Source organism: Epinephelus moara, chromosome 20 (genome assembly GCF_006386435.1).
Source record: "Epinephelus moara isolate mb chromosome 20, YSFRI_EMoa_1.0, whole genome shotgun sequence".
In the NCBI taxonomy this organism is placed as follows: Eukaryota; Metazoa; Chordata; class Actinopteri; order Perciformes; family Serranidae; genus Epinephelus; species Epinephelus moara.
The window spans coordinates 14,376,562-14,387,377 of NC_065525.1; the positions used below are offsets into that span (position 1 = coordinate 14,376,562).

Sequence of the window (10,816 nt, forward strand, 5' to 3'; positions counted from 1 at the left end):
CAAAGTGATTTTGATAAAATACAACTATTTTAATTGTGGGTTGCTTTTTTCTTCACACATAGTGTGTCCAAGGATTGTTGGAAATGTGAAAATCCAACAATAATTTCTGTTTTGTTAAAATAGAAGAAGGTTTTTAACACATGTGAAGCAATGGCTGAAACAGAAGCAAGCCTGCTACTGACTGTGCACATACATGTGTGTTAAGCACAATGCATGGACATACATGTGTGGACATGTACAAATCGAGACAAACACACACAGACCTAATACTTAAATAACATAGTTATTGTAAATTGTTTTTTGTCTCTGTTTTTATTGTGGTCTTCTCTCTTTGACTTAGTCTTTGTCTGTATTATACTGTATGTTGTGTTGTATTATTGTATTGAATACTCCATGCTCAGTAATCTTACTGTAGTGACTAGCCCCATACTTTAGCCACTACTGATTGCTAATTGGCTGAATTGTTTGGACATATACTCAGAGAATTACTCCCAATCTTTATCAATGCTGTAAATCATCATGTTCATTTTTTATTGTCCATAAGGTCTGTGTAACTTCCAATAACTTTCAACACAAACTTCCAATAAATACAACCATGTAAATTTTACTCCAAGCACAGTCGAAAATGATTTGCATCCTAACATCAGCAACACCTGGGCTTCCTGGGAGGAACTTAAATACCATGGCCTGCCCCAGCCAGCCACACAAGCCACCTAGTGGCGTGATGGGATATTACATTTCACACAAATCAAACATGCTGTATACCGTTTTAATTCTAAAAGTCTAACCAGGGACAGGGGTTGCAAATTAGCCATGGCTAGAAACCTCTATGCATTGCATCCACTTTGTATTTTACACATGAAGCAATGTTTTATGCATTTGACCTTGTCAAATAAACAAGTCAATAAATACAATTTTTACATTCATTCAGTCATTAATTTTCTGTAACCGCTTATCCTGTTGGGGGGACTGGAGCCTATACCGTCTGACATTGGTCGAGAGGCAGGGGACACCCTGGACAGGTTGCCAGACTATCTCAGGGCTGACACATAGAGACAGACAACCATTCATGCTCACATTGACACCTACGGACAATTTAGAGTCACCAATTAACCTGCATGTCTTTGGACTGTGGGAGGAAGCCGGAGTACCTGGAAAAAACCCACGCTGACACGGGCGGAACATGCAAACTCTACACAGAAGGACTCCCCCACCCTGGGCTTGAATCAGGAACCATCTTGCTGTGAGGCAACAATGCTAACCACTGCACCACCATATAGTTACTGGCTCTAATAAATGATGTTTTGGCGATTTTAAAGAAATGCCCGCTAAACTCAGGTTGTTTGGAGGGCATGTCTCCTTTTAAAAATGGTGATAAAAATAAATAAAAAATGCAACCAGATAAATGTGTGTACCTCTCCTCTAAGCAAAATAAAAAACATAAATCCATCCCCAGTGCTTAAAAAATTATTTGACATGCTGGCGCCATTTTGCACCACCCCCCTTATAAGTAAGGAACAGTCCCTAACACAGGAGCACCTGTCACCTTTCTGGGAGGGTGATTATAATTATCATGTAACGTTTCGCTCGCAATTTTCACTTAGAAGAAGTAACGTTACATTACGTTATTTATTTAAAAGCTCTAACACCGTCCTGTAACTAAAATATTATTATTCTGAAAGTCTTGGCAGGAAGCTTAGCGGTGTACATTCCCGTTAGCATGAGTAGCCTCCAAAGCACACACTGTGCTAGTGCTACTGCTGCCTGCCTGCCAGTGGTGGTCTGCCCTCCTCAGCTACTGCTGCAGGGGACTGTGTCGCATATTTCCCTTCAGCCTGTCGTCTGTCAGCACCTGGTTGCCTTTGGACAAGGACGGTAAGACACTGACCTCAGTTTGGCTCAATTCAAGTTCAAATGAAGTTTTGCGTCTCCGAAATAGCACCTTTAAACGTGTTAACGTTATGCTAGCTGTAGCTTTGCATGTGTGCTGAGGTGTTGAGGGGAAAACGACTAATAACGGAGTTTCACACTGTGGCAGGCAATTATGCAATTTGTTAGGTAGTTAATGACCTAATGAGACATATGTGTGGGTGCTAATTTAATGTGAGCGTGTAACGTTATGCTACAGTCATTTGGAGCTATGTTGTCACTTTGGAAACATGAACAATAGTAGCATCTTCTACACATGTATATTAATTACTATACTCGTTATATTATCTTTCATTTAAACACTGGAGCTGTGGTATTTCTCGGTTTGGGAACTCAATTAGACAAAAAGGGATTTTATTTTGACAGCTCAAGCCGGAAGTTTTGTTTTATTTGTCAAACTTGACATTAATCTCACTTTTGGTCCGCATGGTGTCACCTCATGTGTGGAGGACGATGTGAGCTGATGAGACCTTTGTCAGTCAGTGAGTATATTTAATGTATGGAAAAGAAACCCACAGGAAACTGAACAGCACAGCAACATTTAAATTTCTATCAACATTTGTGTAGTAAAAGCTCTCACTGAAGGACTTCCCACGAGCGTCTGTCCACCACGTGTGCTGCTAAGTTATATTGTATCATGATCTAGGTACATGATGTACCCATTTAACGGACTGACATGTCCTGGGTCTGTTGCCTTTGTGTTTTCAGTCAGCAGTCATGCAGCCCCAGTGGCATCAAAAATTGCATTTAGTGATCACTTTGCCCCATTACCCTTTTGCCAGATGGGCAAGTGGCCATGGTCACAGCCTGTGATGACACTGAGTGAAACACTTATTATGTGTCATCCACCTAACAGCTGTTTTACAGTTCAACAACAGATGTCATCAGCAGGTTTGTCCAGAGTCTGATATGGGTTCCCTCATGTTTTGTTAATGGCTGTTTTGTCCACAACTGATTACAGTGCCGCGATCATGATGGTCATTTTATGAAATAAATTTCCCTCCTCTTGCTCTGCTTTTCCTCAGGTGAGACGTCCAGCTTTGACTGTAAGAACGTATGTGCCTGAGAGTCTGACACACGTCTGTTCAATGGCTACCTCAGGCCCCACCTCTTCTGCCTCCATCACTGCCACTGTGCCTGAGGGTTTCCATTATGAAACCAAGTATGTCGTGCTCAACTATCTGGGAATGCTGCCTGTGAGCAGATCGCAGGCACTAACCACAGCTCAAGGTGAGAGGAAAGACTTAAGATTAGTGCCTCACTTTTATTTTTGTTCTTATTGTAGTTTAATGTCATCTGAGTTAAGGTATTGCTTCAGTCTGAAATTGAAGTGCAAGTCCACATGTCACAAAGTACAACTCCTGTCAAGGACACCCTGCTCTCTACAGTCTCTCCATGTTGTGAGTTGTATTCTAGGGCAAACCCCACGCTTGTGCTTTCACACAACACACAAATAGAGTTGTGTGCACATGCACACATGGCAGTAAGAGAAAATATTCAGGGTGTGCAGGCAGGTTGCCACCTGTTTACCAGCTTAATTTAGCCTTCTCTGACATTGGCATAGAAACACATCCAGTGACTACCCACCGAAACATGACAGTATTGAAGCACCAACTGCTTGTAAACAAATGGATGTCATGCGAGGTTCCCTGTGAGCTCAGCTATGATTCCTTCAATATGGTGTCCAGAGTTGCTGAGGGCTGCTTTGTCTTTGCAGAGGCTTTTATAACTATGTCGTGCCGTGACCTCAGGCCTGCAGCATCTCTGCTTTTCATCTTGTTCCTTATGCGCCTAGCATACAGGAAAAAAAACCCAGCAGTGTTTTTTAACAGTTTTTTGGCCTATTTGTCACAAAGTTATAGATATGTCTCATTTGTAATTCTTATATAAATATGTGTACTGTTAGAAAAACTAGTCACCAGCATGCCAAGGCTCTCACTTTGTGGAAAGAAGCCATGGCCACAGCATGTTCGGTGTCAAACTGTTTAAATTATTGCATACACATGGAGAGAAACATCCCTATTGTAAGGTAAGACGGTTTTACCATTTTAGGCCATGCGTGTCATTCCCCTAAAAAAAAAAAAAAGCTTAGGCATTTTGAGCAAGAAAAACAGAAGTGAGAAATGGTCAAAAGAACGAGGGGAAGTTCCCTCTATTTCCTGTCGCTTTTTTATTGTTGTGTGCATGCTTGGAATGGGCGGAGAAGGGCAGATGAGTGGCTGATCCCTGCTTTCCGCTTGACCCGGTCCAATTTCTGACAGCCTGTCATGTGTAATCACCGTAGGATAACTCACACGCCAATGAACCAAAGCAAAATAGTTGGCTGGTTAGCCGTCTGGCTGAATGCTGAAACAGCAGCAAGCCCAGGAAAAACCAACAGTGGTCCTCAGGGCGTTCATGTATGAGCTGCAGGGACACGCACTAAATAGAAACGGGTTGACTGAGTGTCCACTTCCTTCCTGTTTAAAAAAAACAGCAGTATTTGATTTGCGTTGAGAAAACATCAATTGAAAAAATTAAATCAGCAAAGAATGATACCTTGGTGTTACTTTTCTATCGGCTGCTGTCCCCAGTTTAACTGTGCTAAAAGAGTCCACATTCCATCATAGCGGAAATAATCAGTGTCCTGGGGGTGAGTGTGTGAACAGTATGGAGTGTCACCCTTCCTAATCAAGTGACTGCTTGATCTTCACAAACTGAATGGCTACTTTCAGAAAGTCTGTGACGAGATCTGAAACCTTTTGGTCCTACACCAGCAGCCTTTGTGTCACTTCTGCGTGCATCATTTTGCCCCCAGCCGTGCAGACTGAATCTTGTAAATAATTTACATTAGCATGAGCTGTGCATTTGTGCCATGTAACATGCAATGCTCAACTTTTTTCCTTTCTTTTTTTTTAAATGAATGACTGGAAAGTAAAGGGTGTTGGTACTGGCTAAGCCTGCAAACATTTTCCTCGCCTACGGGGATGTTTGTGATTATACATGCTAAACTGGTTTGTTTGTCAAACTGTGTGTCTTTAACGTCATGCTAAGTGTGCAGGCATCATGGGCTCTTCATTATGCTGCAGTCAACATGATACTAAAATCCAATCTCATGTTAACTCTTATTTTATATATTATTAAACCAACTACAAGGACCAGTAATTTTGTGTTGATTTTGGCGATCCTTGTGGGCAAAAGTGGTTTTGTTTCCACGAGCACCACTGCTTTGTGACATATGATCTTGAGCTTTAACATTGGTTTTGGAAGCGACAAAGAAAGATGCAGCTAACCAAGACTGACTTGTGCTTTTGCCCATGCTCTACTACTGTCACTTTTAGTTTGTTTTTTGTTGTTATTGTTGTTCCAGTCATTTTTTTTCTTTTCCTCTCTGCTGATCCTTCCTCAGTATCAGCTATAACCAAAAAATACCACGTCAAAAATAAAATTTTCTTAAGAAAAAAACTCCTCCTTCCTAACTGGTTAATGCACTAATCATTGCAAAACTTTGCCTGGGAAATATGTAAACATCTGCTTTACCGGTCTGCACGCTGTAAATCATTTCGTCTGATTTGGGGAATTGGACCTGGGGATAGGCATTAAGAATTACTACGAAGAAATAGCCAATCTTTGAGCTGATGATAGAACCATAGAAGCATCAGTATAAAAGTGAGACTGTTTCATAGCTAGTTACAAACTTCATGTAGCTGCTTTAAATATTATATACATAATAAGCTTTCTTCATATCTAAATGCAAACAATGAAAAATGACTGAGACAGCTGATTTTGTTTAATATTTGTAAAGAACTGTTGTATTTTGTGTGTGCGTGTGAGGGAGAGAGAAAGCGAGACCGTTGGTTCCTACGACACGTGCTTATCTTTTTCAGGAGATGACCGGAATGTGAGACAGAGGAGCACAATAATAAAAGAGCAAGAGGAAGAGCTGAGACAACTGGAGGATGAAATCGCTGCCTGTGAGTGGAGATGCGCGCACACACACACACACACACACACACACACACACACACACACACACACACACACACACACACACGCAGCCAGTCCCAGTGGTCATGCCCGGAAAAATGCTTTGGTTACAGAATCGGGGTAATATTTCTGTCTCAAGTCTTTGATTTACATTTAACCATTGTGGAGTCAAGTCTCCATAATGGTTCAGATATAACAACAGTGTTTTTTGTGTAGATATTTTAGTGCAGATATATGAGCTACACACAACCTTAATGATGTAAAACTGTATTTGTAAACCCTCCATCTTTTCATTGTGCTGTTCTTTGTTCATGCAGACAGTTGGTCTGCCTCTGTAAAAGTCAATATTTGTCAGTGTGAAACATGAAATGTATGCAGTGACAGAGAACTTTGGTTCCTTTACATAACCACTGTTCTCTAAGTAGCATGAGTGAGTGTTGCTCAAGACCACCCTCCCTGCTCATGTGCAGCAGGGAAGACGTGAGCTTTTGGAATGGCTGATGTTTTGGTGTGAGCTCAGTCTATTAGGAGAGGATCCCCCCCCCCTCACAATTTCCCCTCGTGGATTAATATTTGTGTAAGTATTTGTGATTCTGATTCTTATCCTTGTTTTTACAGGAGGTGTGCAAGACACTCATTCATGCCTCTCAGAGAACTGTAGTTCTCATCAGTATTTATGTGAATCTGCATTTAAGTCATGAAGCGAGTCTGGCCAGAATTCCTGAAAATGAACTGAAATGCCTGACTGAGACGTTATTCTCTGCTGTGCTCTGTGTGTCTGCAGCCTTTGCCACGACAGGCTTCGAGCGGCACAGGTCGCTTGTGTTCAATCCACCCACCCCAGAGAACTCTATTGAAGACTGCCTCGCCGCAGTGGGAGACCGAGTGGCCAGAGAGCTTGACACACACCTGGCAGCAGCCGTACACACACTCCTCGCAGGGTCAGTTTGCAACTCTGACGTTCATAATAGATTTTGAGATGATTGCTGCTTTTCTTGACTGCTCACAAACGCTTAATTCAGGACTGATATTGTGCTCTTTTCCACAATACACTATTTTTACACTACATTCATACAGTGTGAGATAAATATGTGTGTCCACAGGGTGAGAGCTACAGTCTCAAAGGAATGACAAAGTCAATGTTGATACACTGCTGCTCTGCTCTGCTTCGTTTCCTTCTGAGTGAACTCTTGACCTTAACATTGAGAAAAGGCTTTATTGTATGAAACTGAAAGATTTGCATTTACCTCTGAATGTATTCAGTTGAACACAGTTTTTGCCAGAATTTATTGAATTAACACACATTCTGTCACACACACATGCACAGTCACCTCTACTTATCTAAACCAGACAACTTTGAGTCATTGGGAAAAGCATTGTCCCATTAGTGTTCATAATTGCAGCCAGACTATGTTGGTTATTTGTGCCGTGCTCAGCCAGTCTGATAGAAATGCAGCCAAACTATTGTAGATGTAATGACTCTAAAGTGAGTTGAGGTCAGGTCCACCTGAGTAAGACACTTAATCTGCAGCTGCTCCAGTCGACCTGCTCTGTGGCCAACAGATAAGGCTGTGGTTGTACTGGGCAACATCCAACTGTGAATGTGTGTAACTGAGAGAGACGTTGCAGCAAAAGGCCAGTCACGCTCACTGACCTACCCCAGAGAGTATGAAGCAACTTTTCGGGCATGCTTTTTGGATATACAATCATGTGCAAAAAAAAAGGAAGAAAACTAAGGCACGCAAATTTGCTATATTTGAAGTACACAGCATTTAACTTGACACAAATAAAAATCCAGTCTTTGCAACTAAAGTTAATGTGGGACACAAGATATGAGGCAGTTTCTTAGAATAATTCTTGGATTCTAAGCACATTTTTTATTTCTTTAACAGCGATATGTTTAATACAGGTGATTATGTGTGTGTGTTTTAGGCCTCTGGACTATCAGAGATTCAGAGACACAACACGGGATCTCTCAGCACACACACAGGGAGGCTGGAGCAAGGTGAGTCAGCATCAGAGTTTTATGCCAAGAAAATGAAAGACTGCTCAGTCTGGGCATGTAAAACATGCAACATTTATATGCTGTTTTATATATATGTTACCTATGCCCTCCTGTGTTTAAACTTTGTGTGCCCACTGCTTTTCTTTCTTTTTTCCCATCCCCTTAACTTCTACGTCTAATCCTGTCCACCTCTCTCCTCAAGGTGCTTGTACCGTTGGTGTTGCTCCAGGCTTTACAGAGCGAGGGCCAGTCACTGACAACTCTGTTACATCTGGGCGTGCGCTTCCTAGAGGAGGATGAAGCCGGCTACATCATCCAGCAGGGGGGATGGGTGAGTTTTTGAGCATGCGATGGAGGAAAACCATCATTTTTGTACTCGGTCACCTAGAATTCAAAAGTAGTTTTTGTAGTGTTCATGTTTAGTTAATGTACAGAACTCAGAATAGCCAGATGAGGGCATCAGTGAGCTACCTGCACAGATGTTTCATACCTCAGAGTCCCTGCTGCTGTCTTTTTTGCGAGGTACAACAATCACATTATCAAACACGTGATTAAAATGTGCATCACATTGTAATAATTATCTATGACAATAAATCCTCATCAGATAATTGACATAAATATACAGTGTTCAAGTGTAATCTTTGCAGTTTAAGAGCGATATTTAATATAAAACCAGCAGCCCCTGTCTCAGTTAAATGCTTTATATAATCGACTTTGAGGTCATTTAAACATCCATCTGTTGATTACATTCAATCATAGGTCAGACCACAACCTTTGATAGTATTCATGTTGCATAATGTGTTGCTTTTTCTGATATGGAAACATTAAATATTTGCATATTTAATGAAGGTAATGATGGTTTATTTAACTGTTCTCATGTGAACTGCTGCCGGAGCTGAACAGTGATCTTAGCAGTTGCAGTTCTGGCATGCAAGTTGTGACCGATGCGTCCTCAGGTGAGAACACCCTGATATAAAGGGTTATAGTGAGGTTATAATAATATGTTGTAATAAACAGCACTCATATAAAATGGGAACTGAGGAAACGCTATCATAAGTGGGGAAACACCAGAGGCAGGATAAATAGAAATAAAATAAAAACTCAATTTTACAATTTCACAATTTTAGATCCGTCAATAACAAGTAAATAAATAAGTTAAAATAAATAAATAAGTAACAAAATAGAAGAAATATGCCAGCTAAAAAAAATCCCCCAAAAAACAGATGATTAAAAATTAAAAATAAATAAATTAATACACAATAATCATAAATACAAAATTAAAATAAAATAAATAATAAATAAATAAACCGAAAGACAGTTTAATTAAAGCCAGGCTATAAATGTAGGTCTTGAGTTTGGTTTTAAAAACATCAACACTCTGTGCGGCCCTCAGGTCTTCAGGCAGGCTGTTCCACAGACGAGCACCATAGTTATGAAACAATGCCTCACCGTGGGGTTTTGTTCTGACATTGGGGATGATTTAAAGGCCACTACCAAAAGACCTGAGTGTCCTAGAGGGTCTATGCGATAAAAGCAAATCTGATAAATAGGTAAATTAAGAGCTTTGTAAACCAATAAAATGATCTTAAAATCAATTCTGAAGCACACAGGAAGCCAACGCAGAGACTTTAAGCTGGAATACATCTTGTCGTGTTAGCCATCATCACACTTTCCATGTTTTCATATTATCATAGACATGCAACTTTTGCAACCACGTACTGTGTTTTAGATGTGCTTATTTTTCAGTGATAATAACAGCGAGGGTTTCCAGCTTTGTAATAAGTAGAACACTGCGTCACAGATGGCTCCCTATGAACGAGGTCACGCTGATGAAGGGTCACGTGACGTGACACGTTAACCACCGCTCCGGTCGCCATTACTTCATTGTCATGACGTTCTGCACAGTTTCGTGCGATGTAATGTGTACATAATGCGCCGGCTCCAAACAAAGCTACATTCTTGCTCTGAGTTATGTCACAGGGGATGAAGGGATGATGGCTAGGGCAGGATCAGCAGCGGAGGGATGGAGAGAAAGGAGGGGAGAGAGGGAGAAATTGCATGAAGAGACTGGCGATGGGAGGGGAGGGAATACGGAGGAGGGAGGGGTGAGAGATGAGGGAGGAAGAGGGTGGGCATGGAGAGCCAGTGAGAGCAAAGTGAAATCTCCATTGGTTTGACAGCTGCCTGCATGCACACTTCTCTTTCTGCATCCGCTCCATCGCTAGGATCGAGTTTTACTTGTTCGCGTGAGCTGGGGTTTTCAAGACTTCACGTTGAGGTAGGGTGTTTTGATTGTGATGTTGAAGCCACGACAGAGTGAGCTCATTGGTTCTGATGTGTACCTGCGTGGGAATGTTTTCTCTGGATTGTGCAGCAGTGACAAACTCTTGGCAACTGAGTCGGTCTCTCCTGTCTGGCAATATTTCCAGTTCTTGTCGTTGTTGGGTGGTTGCATGTAAACACACCGTGCCGGGTTAGTTTTTAATTATAGCATAATAATCTCATTGCATTAAATGTTAACTTGTAGAGCAAAAAAACACATATTCTAAATGCTACCAAATAAGGAACAGCATGTACTTTTATATTAGGGAAATCGATGAGCAGAAACATGGTGTCTTTTATATTTATCTATTTTTTTTATTAATCCGTTCCTTCATTTTTAGAAACGACACAAAAAAATGTTAATGCACAGATTACTGTCGGTCTCTTTCTAGTGAACTTGTGAGGTTTGGGTGCCTCTCATAGTGCCTTTTGTTAGTTACATCAGAAGACAATAAGGATTATTATGACCCCAATGTGGTATACACTTCATTTGGCAGGAACAAAACCAGCAGCCGTCAGACAGTGCACAGCCAGGGGCGTGTAGGAGGAGGACATGATTGGGGGGGGGGGGGGGGGGGGGGCGGGGGGTGGGGG

The 10,816-nt window shown here is 41.4% G+C and overlaps 1 protein-coding gene across 2 annotated transcripts in view; it reads left to right on the top strand.

Moving 5' to 3' along the window:
• Window positions 1-1,727: 1,727 nt before the first annotated feature.
• Window positions 1,728-10,816, top strand: part of bcl2l13 (BCL2 like 13) — a 17,594-nt gene continuing 8,505 nt past the window's right edge. The window contains exons 1-6 of one of the 2 annotated variants that reach the window (XM_050072425.1): window positions 1,728-1,875; window positions 2,955-3,159; window positions 5,796-5,882; window positions 6,680-6,836; window positions 7,828-7,900; window positions 8,103-8,231. In XM_050072425.1, coding sequence (XP_049928382.1) covers window positions 3,018-3,159; window positions 5,796-5,882; window positions 6,680-6,836; window positions 7,828-7,900; window positions 8,103-8,231 — 588 coding nt within the window. In that variant the 5' untranslated portion in view covers window positions 1,728-1,875; window positions 2,955-3,017. Of the gene's footprint in view, window positions 1,876-2,315; window positions 2,412-2,954; window positions 3,160-5,795; window positions 5,883-6,679; window positions 6,837-7,827; window positions 7,901-8,102; window positions 8,232-10,816 lie in introns of those variants that run through there. The other variant, XM_050072426.1, reaches the window with a different exon arrangement.